This window comes from Rhamphochromis sp. 'chilingali' (genome assembly GCF_963969265.1).
Source record: "Rhamphochromis sp. 'chilingali' genome assembly, chromosome: 4".
NCBI classification, from domain to species: Eukaryota; Metazoa; Chordata; class Actinopteri; order Cichliformes; family Cichlidae; genus Rhamphochromis; species Rhamphochromis sp. 'chilingali'.
The window spans coordinates 1005001-1031373 of record NC_137948.1 but is presented as its reverse complement, the minus strand read 5'-3'; the positions used below and the strand labels follow the sequence as shown (position 1 = coordinate 1031373).

Below are 26373 nucleotides of genomic sequence, written 5' to 3'. Positions count from 1 at the left end.
TCCTCCTCCTAGCCCCCCCGCTCCAGCAGGCCGCAGAGAATGGGGGTGAGAGAAGACTCCAAACCTCCCTCCACCCGCTCATTGTAGTGTTGATGCATGTGTGTTCTAAGGTGCATTTAAAACCCAGGAGGGCATGGAGCTACCTGCCAGAGAGCAGCAGGTAAGCGCATAGTCCCTCCTGCTAGCCCTCAATGTCTACGTGTATTTAAAATTGAGAGGTGGGCAACGACGCCAGGGGTGGGGTGTACACCCTGATGGTACTTTGGACTCCGTGTATCGTGCCCACCCCCAAGATCCTATATGTATGTGTAATGAGAGTGTGAATAATGTGAATGTCTAAGTTGTGGGATAAAATTGAGGCAGAGGCAGCCAGAAGGGGACAGAGGGGGGGTAGCCTCCTCTGCACCCTGGTGACATACCCCTACTCCAAGGCCCTGCATGTGTGGGTGGTTGTGGTGGAGCGGGAAGAGGGAGGCAGCTGGAGATGGGGAGGGAAGGACTATCCTCCTCCTGCAGAGACCGGCCCTGCTGCTCCTCTCCTCCACCCTCGCAGACCCTCCTGTGACGCTCCACTCTGGAGGAGCTGGACTACCTGTGCAGGTGCCGACCCGTACTACCAGCAGGTAGGACGACATCAGCGGGCTCACCACCACCTCCAACATCACCAAACATCACCTGGCCCTGAAATCACCATCAGCAGGCTTTCAGTTCACTTTGATTCACAGCAGTCACCTGACGGTGCGCCTTATTGCAAAGAGCCCACAACAACACAGAAACCCCACACAGGGGAGGTGGAGGAGAGCCTGGAGAGACCGAGTACGCTAATGAGAGAGGGTGGAGCAGGTGGAGACAAGTGTGACAGAAGGAGAAGAGCAAGAGTAAACGGGACGGTTTAAAGATGGAGGTGAGGCCCGCTGTGTGATGGAGCTGCAGACTGAAGAGGAGGAAGAGCTCAGGGGAGGTTCATGGATGTAGCGAAGGGCTGCAGCGACAGAGGTGGATGCTGGGGGAGGCGGAGGCGGGCTGCGCTCCCAGCTGTCGGAAAAGGAAATTTAATGCTCACAAACAGGAAGCCCGGAGGAGCTTCGTCCCGCTTCACGTCACGCAGGAGAAAGTTTCCACCAGGGTCCATCAAAGTTCTACAAACTCCCCATGAAGCGTTTAATTACTTCATAATTATCATCGATTAATCGATCTGTGCTTCAGATTCAGTTCATTGATATTATTCTGAAACATTTATCACAGTGATGAGTTTCCCCTTTAACCCTTGTGTGGGGTTCATATTTTTGTTACTCAGCCAGTGTTCATGGGTCTGGTGGACCCGCTAGAGTTTTGGCTTTCCAAATTAACACTATCAAACAATTTTATGTTAAATTACTCAACAGATGTTTACTTCATCCCAATTACAAGACATATGAACAGCAAACATGGTTAATTTTTTCCCTTTACCTTTGTTAGATCACATTTATGAATTAATGTGCTTCTCGTTTTTTTTTTTTTTTTTTTTTTAAATAAAATGTTATAAAAAAATAAATCCGTTATAATCAAGTGGAGTGAGTGGAAAGACACAACACATTTACACGTGAAGCAATATGTTTCACAACTAAATGGGATCAGCTGCTCATCAATGGTGACATTAGGCCCAGGGTAAAAAACAGGGGGAGGTGGTGCACACACTTATCCCACACTGTCCTGATGGCAGCTAGCTTGTCTCTCTGCCGTCGAGCTGGTCTGTCGTCTCGGTTATCAAAACGGATAATCCTGGAAATTTTGTGGAAGTTTTCCAGACACACTGATGCACGGAAAGGTTCTTGCCGGTTTCTGCATCCCACAGGGATTCTGTGGATTCCCCTTTGGACCTGAAAACTCCAGCAAGGATAAGAACCCCAAAGTAGGCCTTTGGGGTTCTTAGATGAATTTGGTCTCCTTCCACCTCTCTCCAAAAACACACCGTCCTTCTAGATTACTGCAATCCAGAATAATTTTCTGGATGGAATCTGGGATGAAAAGCTCAAATGAAGACTTGATGTCCTGCACATGAGTAACTGTCAGCCATGTTGGCCCTGGCTTATCACAGTAACAGCTCTGCAGGGTGGCTCATTTCTTGGGCAAGAAGACCATTCAATTTCACCAGTTATTGACATCCATATTTCTTCACTTGCTGTCTGGTGGGCTTGTTCTGGTCCTGGACCTGCTTGCAGATGGGGTGCTCGTCTTCGTTTTGTTACTAAATGGTGCTCAACCTCATCCTCTTCTTCAAAGTCACTGTCAGACTCTGAATTTTCAGAAATGTGAAATATTCTGAAACCTCTTTGTCAACATCATCATCCGAAGCCCCTCTCTCTTCCAAAATCAATTGGATGGCCCTCGCAGCAGATAATCTTTTGCCATCTTGATCAGTTGTGATAAAGAACCACACTGGCAAAGTCTTATTTATAGTATTATGCCCCTAATTTGCAGGTGGGACAGGGTATGAGAAAATAAAATTTGGATCCCTCAAGAAAGAGGGTAAAATGTGCGGGAATGTCAGAGCAGACGGTGTTGATAGTTGAATTTTCAACAATGCTGCAACTTTGTGCGGAGCAGGAGGGGAAGAAAACACTATCAGCAGCACCAGAAAGGAGGAAGACAGAGTGTGGGAACACAGGACCTACACTCTCAACACTTTTATTAGACCTGGGTCCAGTGGACCCGAGCACCTTGTATGTAATGTAAATGCGTGGGGGGAGGTACAGTATGAGGTCACTGAAAATTAGTTTGGATTTATGTTCTTCACAGAAAATAAGCCAAAGCCAATGAATTTCAGGTTGAAAAAATAATTAATTGTTTAATTTTTCTTTTGAGAAAAACTGAAAACGGGTCTCACAGACCCGAACACCATACAAGGGTTAAAAGAACAACAGCTTTACTCATTTCAGTTTATTTTGTTATTTTTATTATTTTGCACAGATTCAGATCTGAACAGAGCAGAGCTCACACAGAAACAGGAACGTTAAAAATGGACCCCAGTTTAATCTGCAGGTCAAACCTGCAGCGCACACGTCGGTCCGTCTGCGAAGGAAAATGTTTCAATAAAATGTGAACAAATGTTAAAAGCTGAAGTCGAGGGAACTAAACTCCCGGCGTTTGAAGACTCTCCGGTCGGCTTCCCCAGACAGTCTGTGGGGATTACTTCCCCTCGCGTGTCACTTCCTGCTGTTTCATAGCTGCTGGCTGTTCATCCGTCTGTTAGCATTCAGAGGTGGAGGAGGAAGCTGAGCCTCGGGCCTCCACCTGAGCATCACCTGCTCAGGTGTGAGTCCGACTTAGAGTTCAGCAGGTAGAAATGAGCCGGATGGTTTCAGTCCTCTCTGGGTCTGTGATAACGATTGTCCACACGATGTTTTCCTGCGCAGCTAAAAACACGGCGAGCGCGAGAAGCCCGGCGGCGCTGTGATGCGGCGCGAGCCTCGCGCACTGGCGTGCAGATAAGCTACATCCTTTTGAAACCTTTAGTTTTACATCGGACGCCAAAGTTCGTCAGATATTTTACTGTGAACCAAAAATACAGAAACAATTAGAAACACACGCAGTGACGTCAGCTACACACCAACACAGAGACCATCAGTCACCCTCGGCGGACCAATCAGAGCAGCAGCTGCTGCCCACGTGTCCGCCAGCTTTCATCCCCGCGGGTCGGTCACGTCACATCTCGGAGGTTCTGAGCGGCCTGCAGTCGCTGCCGTCTCCTCTCCATCGCCTGCTGCTTCTTCCGCTCGATCTCCGCGGGCGAACATTTCCCCCGAACTGCAGAAAGCGAGAAATCGGTCAGAGTCACGCAAACAGCACCGAAGCCACGGAACCGCTTCACACGTACAAACACGCAGCTCACTTCACCACGACCGATAGTGCTCTTACCGTCGTCGGTCGCCGTGGACACCGGGTCGGTCGGCCTCTTGAAGGCGAATTGGTCTTTGATGGCGTGTTGCTGCGGCGCTCTCTGCAGCGCGGCGGTCCACTGCACCCGCCTGCTCTCCTGCAGACAGGCCGACTCGACCGTGGATCCTGACACCATTTTTTTTCCCGTGAACCTCAGAGTCTCGTTCACCTTTACGGCGACGCTGGAGGCAGAACCACCGGCCAATGAGCTGCCGGCTGCTTTGCCCGTACCTGTGGGGGGAGGAGCTTCTGGCTGCAGGATCCTGTCGTCCCGTCCGGTTCTGCCAGTCGGCCACAGAGCTGCGCTGTGGTTGGGAATCTGACCAATCAGAGGAGCCCGTTTTTCAGCCATGCCCTGGATCTGGCTCTCCAGGTCCTCACACATTTCACACAGCAGCTCATCGTCCGCCAGGTCGTCCCAGACCGGCTCTGACAGGAAGAAAGCGTCCAGGTCGTCATCCAGGAAGTCGCCGTCGGCGGGCGGCGCGCTGTGGAAGGAAACTCCAGCTTTCTGTGGGAAGTTTGGAGCGTTTGTAGTCTGTGATGCTGCAGCCCGGCAGGTCCCGGCAGAAGTCCTTTTTTGGTCAGACGGCGGTTTCTGCAGATCCAGCTTCACCGAGTTGGACCAACAGGTCTGCCGGGCATGCCGAGACGAAGCCCCGCCCTGCACAGCGTCTCTACCGGCGGGATTCGAGCTGTAGCCCACCTCCCGGCGTGCGTTCTGGATCCTGTCTACAGAGAAAGCAGGATTAGGCTCCAGGAGGAACGTCGCTCTCGGCCTGACGTTTTCCTTTTCCACTTTGGGTGCGGCAGACTGGCCGAGCCTGACGGCGGTATCAGCTTCCCTCTGATATCTCGCCTGGCCAGCAGGTTTCTGGGTCGAGCAGAGCTTCGGAGAAGCGAACTTCAGAGGATTTTGCGTCATCTCTAACACCAAAGAGTCATTTAGCAGGTCGTCGTCTCCCCAGTCATCCTGGAAGTCGTTGCGGGCTGACGTGCCGCTGCCGTGCAGCGTGGAAACGGCTGAAGTGGGGCCGCGTGACGAGACGGACGGTTTCCCAGAAGCCTCTCTGGGAGGTTTGACCTGTGACTGAGCTGAGGCCTGGCTCAGGTTCCCGCTCACGTACTGAGTCGGCCCATCGAAGAGGAAATCCAGATCGTCGTCCACGTGTTGATCTGGAAGAAGCTGCACGCCCGTCCCCGCCACAACGCTCGCAGCAGGCAGACGGCTTCCAGGGAGTGAGGGAGAAACTTCAATCTCAACGCCGTTCTCGAAATCCAGGATGTCCTCGGACAGGAGCTCCAGGCTCTGCTGGTGCACGTCCTCCGCCTCCTCCTCATCCTGACGAAACATGTTGAAGTCAAACTGCTTGGCGAGCTTCAGCAGGTCGTCGACGGCGTTCGGTCTGCAACAGAACGAAACGTAAGCTCACCGAGAGTCGGAACCAGACTCACATGCAGTAAATGTGCTGTGATGGACCGAGACCTGCTGACGATGTGTTCCTGTCAGGCCAACGTCAGAGCTCCTCACACCTGTGCAGCTGAACCGCCGCTGTTATCGAGGACCTCTGTAAATAACACTAAGCCTGTCGTAGCATTTGTGAGCTTAAAGATCAATAATCTGATCTGATGTGAACATGGCTCCGTCTGTAGCGGCCGTGTGCACTGGTCTCGGGCCGTGAGCAAAGCGCCGTTTCCTGATTGGTTCTGTGTTATGATCCAGTTCACAGTCACACCTTCTACCTGCAGCCAAATCATTTTAAAACTTCCTTCTTTGTGTTTTTATCTGGAGAAGCTTTGCATGAACCACCGTTCAAAATAATCCTCCTTTGTCTGAAACTGGCTCTTTTAGCTCCTGTCTCTTTAAGGCCCTTCCCAAACCCTTCTTTTGATTGGCCAACTTAAGGAAGCCTGCAGAGGGGCTGTGCTGTCTTTTTTGTATTATTACAAACCTTAAATTAACTTATTTTTATTTTTTCTCATTAAGTTTCTCTTTCATTTTGTCTCGTGTCTCTCTTTGATTTTCTACTTTCAGTAAAGAATAAAAACAGATGTAATTCCTCTTTTGGCACACCGAGTCTACATCGGCGGGGTGGAGCGTGCCGTCTGAGGCTCGTTCCCGCCAGTCTCCTGAGCTGAACCCACCTCGGGGACTTCTTCTTGGGTTTGGGCAGCTGAACGTCTGGCGTGCAGGGGATGGCGGCGCTGTCTCCGATCCACTGCTGTAACGTCGGGTCCGTGTCTTCAGGTCTGCCGTGCTGCAAAGTCAGTACAGTCGATCGTTAGCTTTAACAGCAAGATGCTTTTTGCTGCGACCCGTGGCTGGTGTGTTTGTTTTGGGGGTTTCTGACCTTTGGAGCAATCCTGTTGACGATCTCCGAGATGCTCACGGCTCCGGCTGGGCGCGTTTTTCCTCTTTTACCTGCGGACAACGAGAGAATCACAGTTCAGGTGTCCAGCGTGGAACAAAGCGCATTAAACACAGACAAGAGCAGCAAATTTGACTCCGCGTTAAAATCAAATCAAATCAAATCACTTTTTATTGTCACATCACATGTGCAGGCACACTGGCACAGCACATGCGAGTGAAATTCTTGTGTGCGAGCCCCACAAGCAACAGAGATGTGCAAACACAACAACACAAACGAGCAAAATACAAGAATGGCCAACCTGAAACTAATAAATATATGTACAATATATAATAGTATATGCATTTCTGGATGTGTATACTAAATATTTTCCTACGTGTGTGTGTGTGTGTGTGTGTGTGTGTGTGTGTGTGTATACACATTTTTACAAATTAAATAGTAAAAAAATAAAATAAAATAATAATAATAATAATAAAATATATAAAATATACAGAGTTGAATATGTGCAAAACAAGTGGCATTTATATACAGTGTGGAGTTACCGCGTCTGTTTGGCGAAGGGGAGGTGGCGTCCCAGATGATGTCCTGCTGAAAGTCGGACTCGTTGTGCGGAGACTCGCCGCAGACACTTCCTGTATGTCTGAACCTGGGGATTCTGGTGGGGGTCTTAAACTCTGGACCAAAGGATGAAAATCATTTCTGTCAGCTTTGTAAACGTCTCACATTTGAAGTTTAAAGTAGCGTCTGTTAATCTGGTCCAAGGGGCAGTGATGGATACTGACACCGTTAGCGCTCTGTTAGTGTGATGGTGGAGTTTCACTGTGTGAACCTGCAGACAAAGCTTTTAATGTGGTTTTAGATACAATAACGCAAATGTTTAGGCAGAGGTTAGTTCAACAAACAACTATATTAGTTTGGTTTTTAGCCACACTGCTGCAGGCTGAGGAACTTGTTCCTAGCCGAACTGCAGAGTGTGAGCTCTCCGGGCTGTACACACGTTTTGTCACGAATCAGAAAACGATTTTTAGTGAAATGTTTCAGAAAACCTTAAATCTGCAGATATTTACATGTAGTTTGGCGTGTCGCGCTGTCCAAACAGGAGAGCGGTTGTTCGGTCACAGAAAACGGCTTCGAGGAGGTAAACCGACACTAAAGGCACAGAAAGGTGCTGCTCACCTGCCCGCTGGCTCCTCGGGGAATCCTGCTCAGATCCCAGCCTCTGTCTGGAGCTCCTGCTCAGGCGGTTTGCTCTCGGTTTAGCCGCCTGTTGCTCCTCCAGCGGGGTGCCCATCACAGCGGCCAAAGGGCCGAGTTTAAGCCGGCTTCCACTCATGGTCAGCGCCCGAGCTCCGGGTGAGAGCCGGGGCAGCCACGGTTCGTGTCGCCGGATGGCTCTTTGAGCGTCACTTTTTCAGGCTGTAAATTCGGACGCCCCGCCGAGGTTTTGAACGTCCCGCCATCTTTTCTCCTTCCCAGAGTTCCCTGCGGTGGTGCGTTCAAGAGCAACAGTGCTATGCGGAAACGGAACATTGCAGTGTTTACTTTTATTTTATGTTTGTTTTGTTTGTTTTAATTTTTTTTTTACATTTTTACATAGATAGGCTTAAGTAGTATTTTAAAACTTTGTTAAGTATTCAGATTTTAATTTGAGTGGCAGAGTTATACGTATATTTGAATTAATGCTACATTTTATTCATTATTAAAGTTAAAACATGAAAGAGTGACTTTAGACTCTTGTAGATTTATCTCTTATGTTGCGGTTATATGATATAATAACACGTTGAAATTTGACCCTGCAGTTAGTTTTTTCTTCATTCCTGGCTCGAGCAGCTCTGGAATCAGAGGTCTGGAAATGAGAGATAAAGTGACACTCATGTTTCTGAATCAGCTCTAAAGCAGCAGAGGTGAGAAGAACCACCACATCACTGCACGTTTCACAGCCTTTATTACTCCGACACCACCAGCCCTTCAGGTGCAGAGGGCTCTTCTCAGACAGGCACAGGAGCCGTACATCTTCATTAAATCAGAGTCAGATAGACTCGTGTGTGTTTTTGTCTGCAGCTGCAGCGCTCCTCTTCCTCCTCGGATCCCCCAGAGGAAGAATTAGTGCATCACCCCCTGCTGTGCTGCTCTCTGTGATGAATCTGAATTCAGACTCTGCATAAAACCCACCAACACACGGAGCAGCTGTGAGTCACAGCAGAGGAGGATGGAGGTTTGTTCCAGCAGCACTGATGGATCCTCCACCTCCACCCTCGGGGTCTGCTTCTGTTTGTGTATGCAACAAACAGCCATCATAAATCATCAAGTGACTAACAAACGTAAACAGAAGTTTTCACTATCACTACTAATTAATGTTATCTTGTTGTATCTCTGTTGTGGTCAGTGCGATCCTCTATGCTGTTGCATGCTGGGGCAGCAGGTTGAGAGTCACAGACGTCAACAGACTAAATAAACTGATCCATAAGGCCAGTAATGTTGTGGGGATGGAGCTGGATGGTTAGGGTGGTGTCTGAGAGGCAGATGTTGTCCAAGATAAGGACAATCATGGATAACACCTCCCATCCACTCCATGACATGCTGGCTAGTCACAGGAGCACGCGCAGTGAGAGACTGAGATTACCCATGATGCACCACTGAATGACACCACAGGCAGCGTGGAACTTTGTGTTCTTCCCAACAATAATGTCCAACTCCTCCATCTAACACACTGTAAACCCTGCAGTAGTTACAGCCTTTTACACACTCTTTTCTACTCTGGAATATTCTTGATTATTTATCCAATCACACATCTGCTTACCTGATTCTTTCGCTCGTTTCTCCTCCTGATGGCTTTGAACTGTTTTTGTCCATCTTGGTTTTCATTTTGCCCTCCAGTATGAACACAAGTCCCCCAACCCGAGGATCAGCACAACATAACCTAACACACAGTTCACAGATTCACTTTGTCTAAGGTTGATTTCTGGGATTTCACACAACCCAGGATTCAAATCATGAATACATGATGGGCTTGGATTTACAACATTATGAATGAAATGTGCTCTATTTGGAAGCAGCTGGCCCCGCCCCTTTCGACGGGTTGTGTGTGAGACTTTAAATCATCAAACTGTAAATTTTAAATTGTTATTGATCCTTTACCCCCGAGTCCTAAAGTGTAGATTTATTTTCTTACTCTTCTTATATTTATTATTTGCAGTGTTGGGTAAGTTACTTTAAATTAGTAACTTAGTTACATTACTAGTTACTTCTCTCAAAAGTAACTCAGTTACTTCAAGTTACTTGTTACTTTCCCTAGTAACTAGTTACTAGGGAAAGTAACTTTGGTTTTACTCAGACTTCTCTTGTTAATGTGTTGCTTCCATAACGTTGCCAGTCTTCTAGCTTGCTTACTTGCCACAGTGCACTGTGCCACCTACCAACAGAAAGGAAAAGATACTGTGCATATTTCCACGAGAGAAATCCCACGCCTGGACCGTCATTGACTGCTGCCATGATTCTAGCCTACGTCACAGAGTCATGTGCGCCTTTTACATCCAACACAAAAACTGCAGTCGTAGTGATTTGATTGTACTCAGAACTCAGAAATTCTGCCTTCTGAATAGGAAGATGTAGGTAACACCAGACTGCAGATGAGCTGCATACAGGGCTGGACTGGGACAGAAAATCGTCCCGGGCATTTTGACTAGAGACCGGCCGCCATTATAGGAAAAATCATAAAGCCTTTGAATGAAAACAAACGCTGTTGTGACAGTGATGTTCACTGTTTTGATGGTATATATGCATCAATCTATCAATCGTTTGTTGTAAGATTCAGATAATTATTTTTTAAAAGCGAGACATTTTAAATGAGAATAAGAAAGAAAAGTCTTTCTTTGTGCCCCCCTCTCCCTGTTAATACCCTACCTGGCCCCCTGGCCACAGTTTGCTAGACCCGCCCCTGCACAGTTACCAGCTGTCAGCTACATAGAAAAGGATCCTGGTGTTATTTGTCTCTCAGAAACAGTTCATAACTTCAACTCATCCATGTCACCTAAAAGGTAAACCTGTTTCTCCATCACCTGTTCAGCTCTGATGATTCAGTAAGGACATCTCCTGGTTTCATCTTCATGTTTCCCTCTCACCAGATAACCAAACCGACATCATGACCAGCAGCTTTACAGCTGTGGCTCCAGCAAACATCAGCTGATACTAGAAATTAATATTAAATAAATTCTAACAACAGCTGATCAAGCTTAAACGTGCTGCTGTTGTTTAGCGCGACATCCGCTGGTTTCCTCTTTCTGGCGCAAAGTGGGCGATAAACACACAAGAGAGCCGATCAGCTGATCATTGATCAGTTTCATGACTGAAGCAGAAACAGGAGAGGGAGGGGAGAGAATGAGAGGAGAAGGGGCAGCTGTGCAGCAAAGACACAGAATAACTGCAGCTTTGTGTCTTTTTCATTGTAGCTGAATTACGGGACAAACTGTTCCTTTTCACCTCAATAAGAAATGCGTAATATTTTCTCTGAATACCAGACGGGACGGTTGGCAACTCTAATAACTTATGAACAAAATAAAGTGCAACTTCATTAACTTCATAGCACCACCCAGCTGTATAGAAACTCCGTCATGCTAGCTAATAACGCGTTAGTCCCAACACTGATTATTTGTTTACTTGCACTGCTGTAACTGCAGCCTCGTCGTCTCGTCTCTCTATATGCTGGACTGTCTGTAGCGGAGATGACAATAAAGTTTACTTTGACTTCAGCAGCGCGCAGGCGCACCGAGGGCTCTGTATCATGATATCTGGTGTTTTCGTGTTTGTTGGTTTGTTTTTATGTTGTTTTATTTTGTGAGTTGGTTATTAGATGCTGCTCCAGCCAGAGACTCCCCGCCCTCTCCTCCCTGTGCCGCCAGCAGCAGGCGCAGCTCGCAAACGGAGGGCGCCCTTACTCCCAGCAAAGGGGCGACAGAAAACCGATCGGTGCCTGTGACATCCCCAAAATGCGCTGGCTGATGTCGGGGCAGCATGAGTACGAGCAACTTCTTTTTGCCGCCCCCACCACGATGTCGCCCGTATCAAAAACCGCTACTGTAAATGGGATTTCATTTTAAAAAGTAATTAAATGAATTAAGGTCAATATAAAGATAAACATTTTAAATCCTGAGCTTAATCACAGTTTCAAAGAGTCCAAAATTAAAGCCTCAGCAGACTGTGAACAAACATGTTGGAGCGATATCAGCCAAATCACAGGGTGAACAGGGCTGGGCTGTACTTTCATGCAGTACCACTTTTTACCACAAGATGGTGCAACCACTCTCTGCGAGCCTCATTCAAGCAGACAGCTCAAAGTTAAGGAGACGCTCTAATTTAGGATGAGAAGAGGAAAGTGCTGCTGAGGAAACGAGGGGACGACAGAAACATGAAAAAATTTCAACTCAGCAGCGTGTAAAACGTCGCCCTCTGGTGGAGAAAAGTTCAGCTCGTGTAATGGCCAAACGTAGCTCAGAGACTGTGAATGGTACGACTTTAGTAATAACTGTTATGAGTGAAGTTATGAGTGTCAGGTTTGTGATCACAGCAGGAGACATGAAACACAGGAAACACCAAGCATATCCAGAAAAGTGGAACCCCAGCCGGACCGAGACGAGCCGGCGCAGTGCTGGAGCTTAAGGTGAGCGCTAGGCCTCCGCCACACAAAGTTCATTTTACAGGAACACTGAGCTGCTGCTGCTCCGTCTGCTGGGACACATGCTCAGCATGAGGAAGTTAATCACACTAACGAGGATTACTTCTGAACGGTGACTCGTGCAAAGCTGCAGTCCAAGAGGTCACCTTCAAAGCTAAAATGTCTCCGTCAGGGATTATTTTGGGTGAAGCGTGTAAAAAGAGCACACTGAGTCTGAGGCTGTTTCCAGCTCGGCAGCTGTGGACGGAGGTGAAACCTGAGCGGTGGCTTGCCCGCCGCCTGGCCCGCAGCCACACTCACATATGCGCCATATTTCATGTGTGTGATTAGAAAACCCTGCTGCTGCGAAGAAAACACAGCGTTTCAATGAGCTGAGGCCGGCAGGAAGCAGCGCTCTACCTGCTTTTACCATCAGCGCGGCCTCAAAGGCTCTCTGGCCTGAGCCGGCGCTTTGAAACGTGAGCCGGGCCGCTGGCGGGGCTTTCAGAGGGCAGTGCCAGATATGCCGCTCTTTAATCTCAGCCATCGATCACTGTCTGCTTGGACCGACGCCCCCCGGCCCAGGCCTGCAGTGTCAGCGCCGACCTGAGGCGGCGTGCAGCTGTGCGGAAATGTTCTGCAGGGTCACAGTGAGCTCGATCCTGATGAAGACCTCAGAGAAAAAGGAGCTGCGAGTTTGCTCTAAAACTTTGTGGGAGATCTGCAGACCATAAAACTCTCTCATGTTAAAAAAACGGACTCGTGCTCGTTTTGGATCAAACGCGTTCGAGGCTTTGATGCAAAGAGCCGAGCTGTTCATTCTAACGGTTCAGAGACCAGAATAAACGTCTCAGCTCGGTCAGCAGAAGAGTGCAGGACGTTTCCAGAAGAGAGCCAGAGGTTATTAATAACTGATGATTCAGTGATAATCTTTGGACAGACTGATCCAAAGCTCACAGGTCTGCGAGCTGAAGGTCGGCAGGCCGACGCTCAGAGAATCTGGTGCTTCTTTAACACGACCAGCAGCTCTCAGCTGCAGGCGCAGACCTGCTGCTGGGCCTGCCGGCCGTCGCCTGTACCCTCAGAGTTCAGGGTGTGGATTTATGAGTATGGATTTGGCATTTCCTGTCTGATGTGTCCACGCAAACAGAAGACGAGATTTTAGACATTCCCGGGGGCAGCGTGGAACTTTGTGTTCTTCCCAACAATAAGAAAAAGATTTCTTCATGCTTTCCTTTGAAAACTGACATCAAAATATCAAAGCGACCGCAGACAGATGCAGCTCAGCGGGCGCGATTCATGTAAAACCCAACAGAACCGGACCAGCGCCGCAGACACGACGAACCGCTCCTCTGCTGTGAGCTGACCCGGCAGAGGTCAGAGGTCGGGTTCTGTGGGTTTCGGTGTGCTCTGTAGGAGACGCTCCGGTTCCTCTTTTCTGCATGCAGATGCTGAGACAGATGTTCATACCAGACGCAGTCACCTGAGCCCTCAGCAGGTAAATCGTTCCCAGTGTTTGTAAGATGCTGTGACAGGGATGATGTTTGTGGGGTTTTCGTCATGTTTCTGTCTCCGTGTTGTCTTGTCGAGGTCTCGTGTCCCCTTCCTGTTTCGTTCCATGTCTCTCCAGGCCGTCGTGTCCTCTGTTCCTTAGTTACGTCTCCCGTTTCTGCATCTTTATGTTTCCTGTTTCATTTTGACATTTGTGTGTGCTGCTCATTGTTCCACAGTAAACACATCCATCATACCTGGTGGTCAGAGGACAGGTGCTCCTGGTGGTTGATAACAGGGACCACCTGAGCAACGAGCACACCCTCCGTGGAGTAAAAGGCTGCTCTAAGCCACGAGACCATGACGCAGTGCAGAGTCCTGGACTCTAGGTCTGTGAGAGCTGGCTGGGCTCTGCTCTCGGGGGCCGAGACTCCCCGAGAGCAGAGCCTGAGCGTGTGCTTCCAGTTCTGCGAGCGCCAACAGAACACGAAACCAAGCAACGAGGCTTCTTTCCTCGCCGACTGACCCTGTCTCGAGGCCTCCTTTGAGCCAAAGTCTTCATGCCGAACATCCGGCGCTGCTCCAGAAACAGGGAATGTTGGACGGACCTGTGGGAAGCCCTGAGCTCGTTCTGCCTCGGCTGTAACTGGCTGACCTGAGTCAGGACATGAAAACCTGACGCCACCACATCCTCCAGCTGCGCCCTCAGACCGGAGGAGCTACGTCAGGTCACAGGGACCTGGAAACATGAATGGAAATCGAGCCGTGGGACTCGTGGAACAGACACGGTCATTGAAGGGTTCAGTCGAACTTTTGTTACCTCCATCGAAGACTGAAATACAAGAAGCTGGAGAAGGCGCCGTCGCTATGCTGTCGGTCCAAACGTCTTCCTGTTCTGCCCGAACAGTGAGAAGCAGAGGACTGTGGGTCTGACGGTGAAGAGCGTCGCGTCCTCTCCTTCTGCTTCCCTCCAGTCACTCTGAGAAACAACGTGATTCTTGTTTTGGAAAACGACAGTTTAATGAAGCGCTTTGGGAAACGTCCTGTTTCGCTCCAGTTAAGCTAAAAAGTTTAAAGTTGGCCCATAAAGTTCCAGCAGGCTCAAGAAGGAGACGTGAGGGGGGAATAAAGCCTGGAAATAAACCCAGAGGTTCATCAAAGATGGCGGCTTTCCCTCAGCGTGAACATCTCGGTATTAAAGGTGAAAACTCGAGCTCGACTGTGGTCGCTGATGTCATCCAGCTGCGTCGGGGCGGTCTGAAAAGATGACATCACCCGAGTCCGAGCGACCTCCGGCTGACTCGAAGAGCAGGTGGATCCGCCACACCCATACATAATGACTTATCCATCACCGCGTAGCCCCGCCCCTAAACCCTCACCTGCTTCCTGCTCGTCTCTGACTGTAACGGACCACAGAGCAGAACCTCAGCACAGGTGGATCTGAGCGCTTCTCTGCTCGGGGAAAAAACACTTTTTGTTCTGCGTTTTAGCGTATGTGCCGTCCCGGGACTACTTTCTTTTTAAGGATTTAAAGGTACGGTGCGTACGATTTAGTGGCTCCGCCTCCACACCCATCAGGTGGGCCTGACAGCAGACTTTGTTTAAAATGGATACTTTTATTTTATGAGTTAATCAGCAGAATTTTTAGTTACTTTTTATGAGTATTTTCAGCTGTGTCAATGACCTTTGACCTCACAGACTGCAGGATGTGTGCTCTAACTCTGAGCGCGCTCTCAGGTGAACGGTCGGTTGTCTCTAATAAGCGACTTCCTGTCCAGTCGGGGTAAACTGACCCCTCCCTCCCCACTTCCTCCCCACAGTAACCAGGATCCATGAGTTTCTGGTTCCTCTGCGAGACACTGAATACCTTCCCCCTTTTGCCCCAAACACAGAGGAACGCATTTCATCCCTCCTGAAGCAGCCGCTTAATTAAAGGCAATAAATTATCCAACTGTGAGGTCGGCTCGCTCAGAGGAGGCTGGAAGGAGGGGGGAGGGTTTTAGTGTGGGGGAGGCTGCTGAGGGAGGAAGATTCACGTCTCCTCGGACTGAAGCCCGAGGCGACTGTGTTTGGAGGAACCTTGTTAGTGCTCCGGTTCGTTCCCATCTGAGCACAGGACGTATTTATGTTTGTGTGCTCACACATACCAGAACTATAGACTGTATGTAAATGATGGTGGTAGCTGTGACATCAGTCTTTGGTGACCATATTTGGACCAAAGGTTGGCACAGTTAATGCCAGGAAGCTCTGTTATCATCCACAGACACAGATACCGGCCAATCAGTAACATCCAATCAGAATCCTACTATCTAAGTCTACACCAATCCCGGAGCTCTGCTTTCTTGGACGGTCTGTTAGTACAGTGACCTCACGGCAGCTATATGATTGGTCACATGATGTCATTAAAAGGCTCCAACAGCACAAACACGGCCCAGAGGTCCAGCTCGGGTGGAGCTAGCGCAGTCACCTCCCCGCTGACTTTGGCCGTCACCACGAACGTGAACTCTGAACTTTCTGAACATTGTCTGTCACACATCTGATATGATGCATTCACTGTCTGCTTCGTCTGTGGGAAATGTCACCGATAAACAATAAACCTCTCGCCGTTGTTCCCAGCTACGCTCCCAGCAGCCGTCAGCTCGTCGCGTCCCGGCTCTTCTTTGTGCATCTGACAGCGAGTCTGGATCCTCAGACGGACGCTCGACAGCTGCCAACTAATCACTCATTTCTCTTTAAAAGCAGAGATGAAGGCAGTTTCCACAATCCCCTAAGATGGCAGTCAAACATGGGCGTGCCATGGAGCCTGTCAGTCACAACTCATCTGAAGTCAAAGCTCCGCAGAGGATCCAAAGCAGATTAATGATTTTGTTTTTGTGTCAGCCGCCTTTGAAATGAGGCACATGTAGAAAACTCCCAGAGTGGGGCAGCAGATCCACGAGGGGGACAAATCTCTCCATGGCAGACGGGCCGATCTTTCCCATCAGGCCTGCTGAAGGCGTCGCCACTGAACCTCCCGGAGCGTCGATTCGAATGGAGTGACTTGAGCTGAGCGACACCCGCAAACAAGACACGAAGACTCGGAGCTTCACACTGTGACTGCAGCCAAGGAAAAGCTCCGCCTCCGGGACACCAACAGATCAACCCGAGCTCTGTGCACAGAAACCAAACAGCACAAACTTCACGTTTAATCGAGGTCAGAAGCAGTTCTACAAGGTCACAGAGGGGTGGAGCCTATCCCCATAGGGTGAAGGGCGGGGCTCACCGGCACAGCTAATCTTTCAAATATCAGGATGAGCTGTAAACACGATGAATTTTCATTTCTGGAGCCTTTTCACTTTAAAAAAATCGAGATTAAAGAGAAACGTGGAGCCAAAACGACGCAGTAGGGCCGGGACACTGAACGCTGATCTGAGACCAGTTTAAAGACAGAAACCGTGTGATGCTCGCCCGAAACACAACTTAAAACATTATAGTGAATGAAACTTGAATGAAGTCATAAATCGGGCTGATTGGAGCTTGTTGTGGACGTCTCGCTGTGATGCATTCGGATCATTAATGAACGAGTTCAGCATTAAAAACCAAACAGGGCAGAGATGAAGAACAGCAGGAAGTCAGTCGGTTTTAAACCCGGAGCCTTTGTGTCACTAGTTCCTGTTAAAATATCAATAAAGACAAAAATATTTGAGTTTCTGGAGCCAATCCCAGTGAGTCTGTGTGATTCAGGCTAAGCGTGGAGCAGCTGATGTGTTTATGCTACGACATGAACAAACGTCACAAAAGCATAAATTTGAAATTCTATTTCTTTCCACTTAAATTTAGGAAAATTAAGAATTTTAACTTGTTCAATTTAAATTCATTTATTGTGAATAAGTGATGGGGATCACCTGCAGTACCATCACAGCCCACCAGGGGGTCGCAGAGCACACTGTGGGACTGTGTGTTATGGTAGGGGTGTGAAACATAAGGCTCACTGAGGCGTCGGAGGAAGGCAGAAATTTTGGACTTTAATCTGTTTTCCTGCCGATAAAAACTCCTCGCGACACCCGAGCGATTCAGTAACACAGGAATAAATGACAGCTCCTGTTTTTGACCATCAACTGTTGAAATGTACGTTCAATGTTGTTGTTGTTGTTGTTAACAGGCGGCCTTTTACACACTCACGTTTTGAAACAAGTCTCCTTCATCATGCAGACAAACAGCTGCATGATGAGGCTGCAGGAATCACATGATCATATTTCAGGATTACATGTGCAGTTAAACATCTTTGTTTACCTGATCCACCGGAGCTGAATGTCACCTGCAGTTCAAAATACGTTTTCATTCCACCTTAAAAGAAGTCTCATTCTCAATTTATTCATCTTTTTACTTCAGTTTTTTCCCAAAGTGAATATTTGTTATTTTTTCCTCTTGGATAGAAACGTGTCACAGCTGAGCTGGACAAAAAACTGAAGCGCTGACATTTTATTTCAGTGAGGCACCGAACGCAGCAGGAGTCAAAAATCAGACTCAGAAATCCACAGAATCAGTTTTATTTACGGAGAGGGAGGTCTCAGGGGGTCTATGGTCCAAAACTGTCTGTCTGCAGAGCAAACGGCTTCAGGAGTCCATCAGCGAGCGCAGAGAGGAAGCCGAGCTGCAGATCTGTCCGTTCTGGGAGATTACATCACAGGAAGTGATCAAATCCAGAAACGCGCGGTGGACAGTGTTCATCTTTGCCTTCACGATCACTGTCTTACCTCACGTTTCTCTTTTTAGTCCGTGGAGCACTCTGAGAAGGCCCGCCGAGAACAGAGGCAAGCTCAGGTGTTTCCTCATCAGGCCACGCCCACAGGGCGGAGAGCTGATGGGCAGGAGGTGAAGAGGCGTGGGGTCCCGCTCCACGCTATGGGGTCTGCAGACCTGATCAGAGTCCTGCAGAGGAAACACAGAGGGTCAAGATCAGGAGGAAGGCCCGACGTAGCCTCAGGAACCAGTGTGTGTGTGTGTGTGTGTGTGTGTGTGTGTGTGTGTGTGTTTACTATACTTGTGGGGAAAAACAGCTTTGCGGTCCCCACGAGTTTGAAGGCCACTCAAAATGTGGTTTTAGTTACAGTTGGGTCATGTTTAGGGTCAGGCATTCACTTGTGATGGTGAGGGGCCAGGAAAAGCATGTCAGTGAGATGTCCCCACAAGGATATAAATACACACGTGTGTGTGTGTCTCACTGACAGCTGCATCGTCAGTAAAAGCTGAGAGAAGAAAATCTCGTTGACTTCCCCCTCCCTCCCTCCTGCTTAATAATAAAAACTGCTTACAGAGTAATTGGACTCTGTGTAATCAAATAAAGAGATGAGCGCGCCTCTCGCTAACAATCAGTTCATTAGACTGAACGTGGAGCGGCTCTCAGAGGATTCATTGACCTTTAATCAGAGGGAACTGGCTTTAATTAGTGAGGAGGTGCTGAGAGGAGATGAAGCTCAGGCTGTTGGAGCCGTTCAGGATCAATCCAAAGCGAGCGACATACTGACATCGGCTGAGTGCCGCCAGCGCCGAGGCTGTGGGTGTTTCTGTCACATCTTTATAGCAGCAGATTCACTTCAAACATCCAGATTACAAGAAAGTCTAAAGATCTCTTTCAAATTAAAAGCCCTTTTAAGCAGCAAAGGGTCCACTGAAAACACTAGAACGCCTTTAATTTGAAGAGAATGCAGGAAGTGCTGGCTCTGTGTGGCGTCACTCACGGTGGTTTCCTGCGACGCCGGGCGCCTCCTCAGGCTGCAGGGTGCAGGCGGTGGTGCTACATGTAGTGCCACTGTCCCTCCACGCCCATCCCCATCCCTACACCACCCATCGGACCTGTCACACACACACACACACACACACACACAGATGAAAGCACTGCCCCCTTCCTTCAGCTCCTCTGTAAATAAAAGCTTTTGAAACTATGAAATCAGCCACGACTGATCTCTGCAGCGTGACTGTAGCTTTGCATGAAGCTCAGTTCACAATAAGCCGTCCTCTCTGTGTTAAATCTAAACTTTGATTTCAATGTGCAGATTCTGCAATAATGTAACACAATCAAACCCACAGCAGCATAAGCTGTGTGTGTTTACCAGGCGGTCTGATTCCCACGGGCGTCTGACCGTCCACCATGAAGCTTCCCATTGGCTGGCCATCTGGGCCGTACGGCGGCGCTTGGCTCACTGCGGACAGAGACGACAGCTCGTTTTAATGGCGGAGGGCGCCGAGGCCGTCGGCCGGCCTGCACTGACACCGCCACAGCCTCCACTTTACACCCACACACAAAGGCGTGTTCAGGTCCACACGCAAACACCAGGAAAAATCAAGCCGATTACAGTTGTCGACATGAGAACCTGAGCGCCAATCAGGTCCATCCGTGATCTTTTTCCCGCCCATCTTCTTTAGTCTCAAAATGTTCACTTTTTTTTTTTACACCTACAGTCTGTGCAGAGTAACTCTGCATGATCCACAGTCCAAAATAATCCTCCTTTATGTGATTGACTGCCTCCCCTCAGTTCATCCATCTGAGGCCAGCTGCGTTAGCGCCTCCCCCTTTACGAGTGGCGCCCCTGGTTACAGGAAGCGACGGGTTTGCGTCAGCGGGTCACGCTGTATCTCCTAACAGAGCAAAATAGAAGCAGATCCTGCAGCGATCCTGTGCGCAGCTAAGCGCGCTCCAATTACAGCGAGGACACGTGGAATCGGAGGTTAGCGCCTGCTTCTAATAAAAGCTGGCTTCACATGAAAGCCTCCTTCACTCTGCTGTGGGGTAAAAACACGAATCGATAGAAAACCACTGCTTCCAAATATCATACGACTGTTTTCACTCGTGCTGTATTAGGAAAAGAGGCGAAACGTAAAGGAAATGTAACATCACATCACTGCATTACGTGTTCGAATAACGTCACATCTGTTAAAGCAGCTGTGACGTTCTCGCGGTGGGGGGGGGCCATCGGTCGGACACAAACGGAGAGGTTTTGGTCCTCGTGGTGGAATCGGCCTCGGTCGCTGAAGCTGTTTCTCACCGCCGTCTTTCAGCAGCGTCTCCAAACCTTTGTGAGGAAGTCAGCCGCGGGGTTAATGCTAAGAAAGCTCAAGGGCCAAAAGGCTAACAGGACTTTAGCTCCACTGTAGCCGGGGCTCCTATTTGTTTTAATCCCGGCTTCAAACGTTGAATGGAGTGGTCGGTCAAAGCGATTAGTGTCTTTGTCTGGAGCTAACCCCGCCGGGGTTTAGAAGCCATTCAGAGTTTAAGCCTCTCTGCTCGCTCCAACGCTCCGAGGAACCAAGCGAGACGCCGCTTTTTCAGCTCGCCTTACACGCGGAGCGAGTTCCACTGGCGTTCCAGTCCCAGTCGGGTGTTTGGAAAGCTCACGCAGACACGGTGGAAGAGCACGGATACTGGAGGAGTTTCTGATTTAATGGAAACGAAACAGCCGCTAATACACCTGTGAGACCTCACCTGCTCTGTTTGACTGATCGATCATGGGCTGAACGATCCGCCGCCTCGCGTTGATGAACCTGAAAGTCAAAGAAAAGAAGTCAGAGTTTGTTTTTAACGACAACAATAAACTCGTTACTGATAAATCGCTTCAGGTCAAGTTTAAACACCCAGCAGCTCAAACTGGCTTCACTGGAAACTCGTCCACTGGTTTAAATTTTACCGTCATTTACGTGAACATCGAGGCCCCGATGCAGGCGTGTTACAGAAGTTGGGTCCATCTGACCTGTTACTGTGCAAATAAACGGTTTAACATGATCAGCACAAATCAATCAGATCACTTCCTGGAGATTAACCAATGGGAAGCCGTCGGCGAGCACTGGCAACGTCTCCTAAATACACTCTTAAAGCCATCATCCTGGTATGCGTGACCTCCGACCCGGCACCTCCTGTGACCTCCCCAGCTACTCCAATTAGTCATTCCCCCCCATTCTGGTCTTCCTCAACTTAAAGACCTATGTAGCCCCCCCCCCCCCAAGTAAAAGCTCTGTGGTTTCCTGCTTGATTTATGTCCTCCTACACCCTGAGCCCCGGGTGGGGAGGGACCATTTCAACAGGAGGGTGGGGGGGGTTCTTTTCAGAAAAACAAAGGCCACAGCTGTCCTCTGGGGGACCGAAAAAGGTACGCGGTGGGGGGAGGGGGGGGGAGAATATTTCCAGGTCAGTCAGCCCGTTAGCACGAGGCTGCACGAGCTCATCAGGACACACGAAACAGGAAATAAACGTCGCTCGCACTGCACAGCGCAGCTCGGCCGACAGCCTCAGATCACTCCGACGTCACGGTTTCATTTGGACGTTTTGGTAAATCTGGTTTTGGTCAACATCCAAAGAAAAAACGAATGATCTCCTCTCAGAAATGTTGAAACATGCTGGAAATGCAGGTATCCAGGTATCTTCTGCAGCAGGTAACACTGTGGGCGGGGCCAGTCCTCCACTTTTCATCGAGTCAGCACATGAAATAATAATCGCAGCATCAATGTAACTGTTAAAAGCACAAATTTAAAACCCTTTTCACCTTCAGTAGCAAACATCACATCCTTTCGACCTGTTGGACACGCCCGGGACTACATAACTCCGCCCTCTTCCCCACCTTCCTGCCAGGCTGAGAACAAAGAACGTGTAGGTGAGGAGGAGTATGCTTAACCTTCTCGTGAACTGATTATATAATGGATCGTCATCCAGTGTCAGTGAACATTCAGGTCTGCGTGTCTTTGAGAAAAGGATCAGTGATGAAAGCTGATCTTACTGAGTCCTGCAGGGAAAAATCCTCCATCAGGAGCGAGACGGGAGAGACAGGAGGGACAAAGACGTGCTGAAAACCCGCCCCCAGCACAGAGTGAGGACCCAGGAGTTTAATGGTCCAACGGTGTGGTAGGCCTCTTACAGAGGTCACATGGTCACTCTGCATAGGTCAACTGCAGAGAAGACGTACGCTCCCACAGGAACCGCGAGCCCCATCACCACAAAGATGTCGCCGCTGGAACCGGCGCACTCAAAAACCTGCTAGGAGCCGTTTCCAAGTCTCAGACAGGAAACACCATCCACCTTCCTGCTCCTCAGACCTCCAGAACCGACCTGCCGGGGCGACTGAAAGTCTTACATCTGGGACCGCGTGCGAGGCCGTGGTCACAATCCTTCTGCAGCACTAGGCCGCCATTTTGTTTCTTGCCTCCAACACATTTAAAGCCAGAGGAAAACAACGAGACCAGAACCGGATTTCTCTGAAATAATGAAAACTTCGGGCGTAGCCTCGAAGGACGATCGGCCTCCTGACCCCCACCGCCCGGCGAGGAGGGGCAGGGAGGGGCGGGGCTCGGGCCGCTCTGTACAGTCAGTGTTTAAACAAAGCAGATCTATTAATCACCACACACACACACACACACACACACACACACACTCCCCAACCGCCTGCTTGTAAAACATGTAGAAGCTCCGCCCACTGAGGGAGTCATTTTGAGGTCAGCCCCCCCCCCCCACCACCAAGGGCGTATTTAAATAAACCAGTCCAGCTGTTTGCCATGAAAATGCCATTTACACCAACTGCACACCACACACACACACACACACACACACACACACACACACACACACAAATCAGAGAGAAGACCCTGTTTCTATCTTTTGTTTCATAAAACACGAATACACACGCCAACCTGACGGGCTGAAACATGAAGGCCTGCAGTTCCTCTGACGACCAGCAGAGGCAGCAGTGAGCCAGCCCCACAGACTCACACCCTGTGCGGGGTGTGTACATAACTCGCCTGTGTGAGGCGTGGCCTCTCTGACTGGAGGGATGGCGACACAGGCGGAGGTGGTGGGGGCTGGTTTTGTTTTTCTACAGTAATCGGATATTTTCGACTTCCTGTTTTTGACGTGAGGATCACTGGAGCCTGGCGAGAAGACGCCCTTTTATTAAACTTAAGCTTTCACGCTCGCTGTGTCAGATTTACAGTTTTTTACAGACGCTAGGACACATTTCCCAATACTTAGGTCACTTTTGCAAAACTCTTCACACAACCCTCCTAACTGACCGTCAGCTTGGCAAAGCAGTTCATTTCACATTCAAAATGCACTACAACTACCAAAACACTTCATTCAGGTCTCAAATAACCTCATTCTTCCAGAACACTAGCAAAGGTTGACAGCCGACAAACACACTTTGTCACCCACAAAACAATGACCTAAAAAACACTAACAACATGTAGCATTACACAGTGTTTCCTTGTGTAAAACAAGGACACATCTCTGTTTATAATTTCAATATATGTTACTGGAATGAATCAGACATCATGCAGAATTCGTTAATATTTGTTTATGTATTTTTATTTTTTTGCACTAAGTAATCCCAAAATACAAGTATTTGTATACACACCATCCACTGATACACATACAATAGTAATGCTAATCTACTCGGTCTTCTCCATTTGGCCACAGGTTCTCATCCACATCACATCTTATGTCATCTAGGGCAACACACCTAGGAAAGAATCTCCTGGCTGCCAGAATTGAAGGAGTTGAACAATTGAAGGAGTAACACCTGTGTAGATGTTCATCTACAATGAGAATCAGCTGTGGCTGGTTAAACTGCATTTTTAGATTTAAAATATGTTTCAATAAAATATTGCTGTTGGATTTTGCTCTTTTCAAGTTTTGCATTGTGTTATTGTTTTGGCCATAAGTTTAACATTTTTGAAAACAGTATGTAAGCACATGCAAAATGTCCTGTATGTACAAAGATTTTTGGCAGTTGTTGTGTCTGAGTGAGAAGATAATTCATGAAATTTGAGAGATGTAGTCATTGAATGCATTTTGTGCCAAAACAATGATAACTGGTCCTCAGTTTAGCCCACATAGACTTCTGTTGTGCTCACTGTGTGAGGAGTTTTGCAAACGTGACCTAAGTATTGAGACATGTGTCCTAGCGTCTGTAAAAAACTGTAACTGTTGCCAAGGTAACGGGACCGGAGGCAGTGTGACCTCACGGCCGTGCATTTCACTCGGGACCAGCTTCCAGTCTGGATTCAGGAGACACTATCTCTACTTTTAAGATTCAAACTTTCCTTTTTGCTAAAGCATATAGTTAGGGCTGGACCAGGTGACCCTGAATCCTCCCTTAGTTATGCTGCAATAGACGTAGGCTGCCGGGGATTCCCATGATGCACTGGGTGTTTCCTTTCCAGTCACCTTTCTCACTCACTATGTGTTAACAGACCTCTCTGCATTGAATCATATCTGTTATTAACCTCTGTCTCTCTTCCACAGCATGTCTTTATCCTGTCTTCCTTCTCTCACCCCAACCAATCACAGCAGATGGCCCCGCCCCTCCCTGAGCCTGGTTCTGTCAGAGGTTTCTTCCTGTTAAAAGGGAGTTTTTCCTTCCCACTGTCGCCAAAGTGCTGCACATAGGGGGTCATATGATTGTTGGGTTTTTCTCTGTATGTGTTATTGTAGGGTCGACCTTACAGTATAAAGCTCCTTGAGGCGACGGTTGTTGTGATTCGGTGCTGTGTAAATAAAACTGAAGTGAATTCACTTCCTTCTTCTCTCCTTGCATCCTTCTCCTAGCTTCCTGCGTTTGCCTTCTCTCCTCGACACCCAGACTTTTACTGTTAGTGACGAGTTTATTTGGGCACAGAGCAGCTGTGCTGGAGAAACAGACGTGGATGCGGACATTTATTCACTCTACTGGCAACATTAGCACAGGTGAGGTGCAGGTGACGCATACTCCCAGCAGAGCATCCCTCAGGTCTCCACCTCAGAGCTCCAATTAGCTCTCAAACTAAGCACCTCCATCCTCCTGAGAGTGGAGACGAGGAAACTCAGCAGGAATTCACCCCCACCCACCTCATTAGGCTCAGGGTGGGGCCAAAGGTCAGCCTTCCCATAAATACCTGCGACTGCTTGGTGACTCACCAGTTGTTGACCTGCAGGATGGTGAGGCCGGTGTCCTGAGCCAGCTGCTTCTTCTGCTCCTCCGATGGGTACGGGTGCTGCAGGGGGACAAAACACGCCAACATTAGTGCGCTGCAATTAACAAGGAAGCAGTGAGCCGATTAGAGAAGGAAGCATCCTGGGACTACTGTTAATCAGACTGTGTGTGTGTGTGTGTGTGTGTGTGTGTGTGTGTGTGTGTGTGTGTGTGTGTGTGTGTGTGTGTGTGTGTGTGTGAGAGAGAGATTTTTACTGAAACACGCTCTGATCACAGCTGATCAGCTGGATTTAAACACATGACGTCTGCAGATAAACGTATAAAAATGACAGAAAATAATCCCTGAGACGGCCGCCGGTGTTTGAGCTGCAGATCCTCTGAAGATTCAGTGACTGTTATGTAAAGTTTGAGTTTCTGTAACCTGCAGCTGCAGGTGTGGACGGTGTTTTTTCAGTTTTAATATTTCTTTTGTTTTCTATGCTGTGAGTGAAAAATGTGTCTCTGAGACGTTACGGCGTCCCGGCTGTCTGCAGCTCACCTTGTGCCAAATGTCTCAAAGCAACGTTTGTGGAAAACAGCACTTTAAATAAAGCGCCGGGGGCTCGGGTGGGGGTTCATGTAAAGTTCATGTTAACGAGGTTCAGCAGCGCCATGAACAGTAAATAATGCCCGGCCCCACAGAGCAGCACCTCCACTAACACCACCCTCGGTCCAGTCTGCAGACACCCAGATGTGCAGACCAGCAGGGACAGCACGCTCAGTTCCAGGTTAGACTCATAATGATGGAGCCCCACACTGTCACTGACTTTCACCAGTCGACACTTCTGTAAAGCCGGACTTTCATCCAGAGAGGAGGCCGACTGAGTGACAGGCAGGTTTGTAGCAGAGTCAGAGCTTTGCAGGACTCTGCGGGGCTCTGTGGGGCTCTGCGGGGCTCTGTGGGGCTCTGTGGGGCTCTGTGGGGCTCTGCGGGATTACAGGGATAAAGCTTCCCTCTGAGCCGGGCCGTCTCTCG

The 26373-nt window shown here is 48.8% G+C and overlaps 2 protein-coding genes across 5 annotated transcripts in view; both read right to left on the bottom strand.

The window, feature by feature from the left end:
• Positions 1 to 2918: 2918 nt before the first annotated feature.
• Positions 2919 to 15154, bottom strand: etaa1a (ETAA1 activator of ATR kinase a). Its single transcript, XM_080879177.1, has 6 exons — positions 7464 to 15154; positions 6830 to 6961; positions 6270 to 6340; positions 6064 to 6176; positions 3898 to 5324; positions 2919 to 3786 (listed from the first exon to the last, which is right to left on the bottom strand). The coding sequence occupies exons 1-6, from the start codon at positions 7618 to 7620 to the stop codon at positions 3680 to 3682; spliced, it is 2007 nt and encodes a 668-aa protein (XP_080735303.1). The 5' UTR covers positions 7621 to 15154; the 3' UTR covers positions 2919 to 3679.
• Positions 15155 to 17943: 2789 nt separating this feature from the next.
• Positions 17944 to 26373, bottom strand: part of meis1a (Meis homeobox 1 a) — a 30334-nt gene continuing 21904 nt past the window's right edge. For 2 of the 4 annotated variants that reach the window (XM_080879184.1, XM_080879186.1), the window contains exons 9-13: positions 25343 to 25419; positions 20891 to 20949; positions 19521 to 19610; positions 19149 to 19263; positions 17944 to 18339 (exon numbers count right to left, since the gene is read on the bottom strand). In XM_080879184.1, the coding sequence (XP_080735310.1) occupies positions 19205 to 19263; positions 19521 to 19610; positions 20891 to 20949; positions 25343 to 25419 (285 nt within the window). In that variant the 3' untranslated portion in view covers positions 17944 to 18339; positions 19149 to 19204. The remainder of the gene's footprint in view (positions 18340 to 19148; positions 19264 to 19520; positions 19611 to 20890; positions 20950 to 25342; positions 25420 to 26373) is intronic. The other 2 variants (XM_080879185.1, XM_080879187.1) reach the window with 2 other exon arrangements.

Bases quoted from the DNA above. Each gene is read 5' to 3' on its own strand.
- etaa1a (XM_080879177.1), bottom strand. From the start codon at position 7,620: ATGAGTGGAAGCCGGCTTAAACTCGGCCCTTTGGCCGCTGTGATGGGC. The intron at 6,177-6,269 runs GTCAGAAACCCC...CTGACTTTGCAG, and splicing joins TCAACAGGATTGCTCCAAAG to CACGGCAGACCTGAAGACAC. The intron at 3,787-3,897 runs GTAAGAGCACTA...CGCTTTCTGCAG, and splicing joins GTCCACGGCGACCGACGACG to TTCGGGGGAAATGTTCGCCC.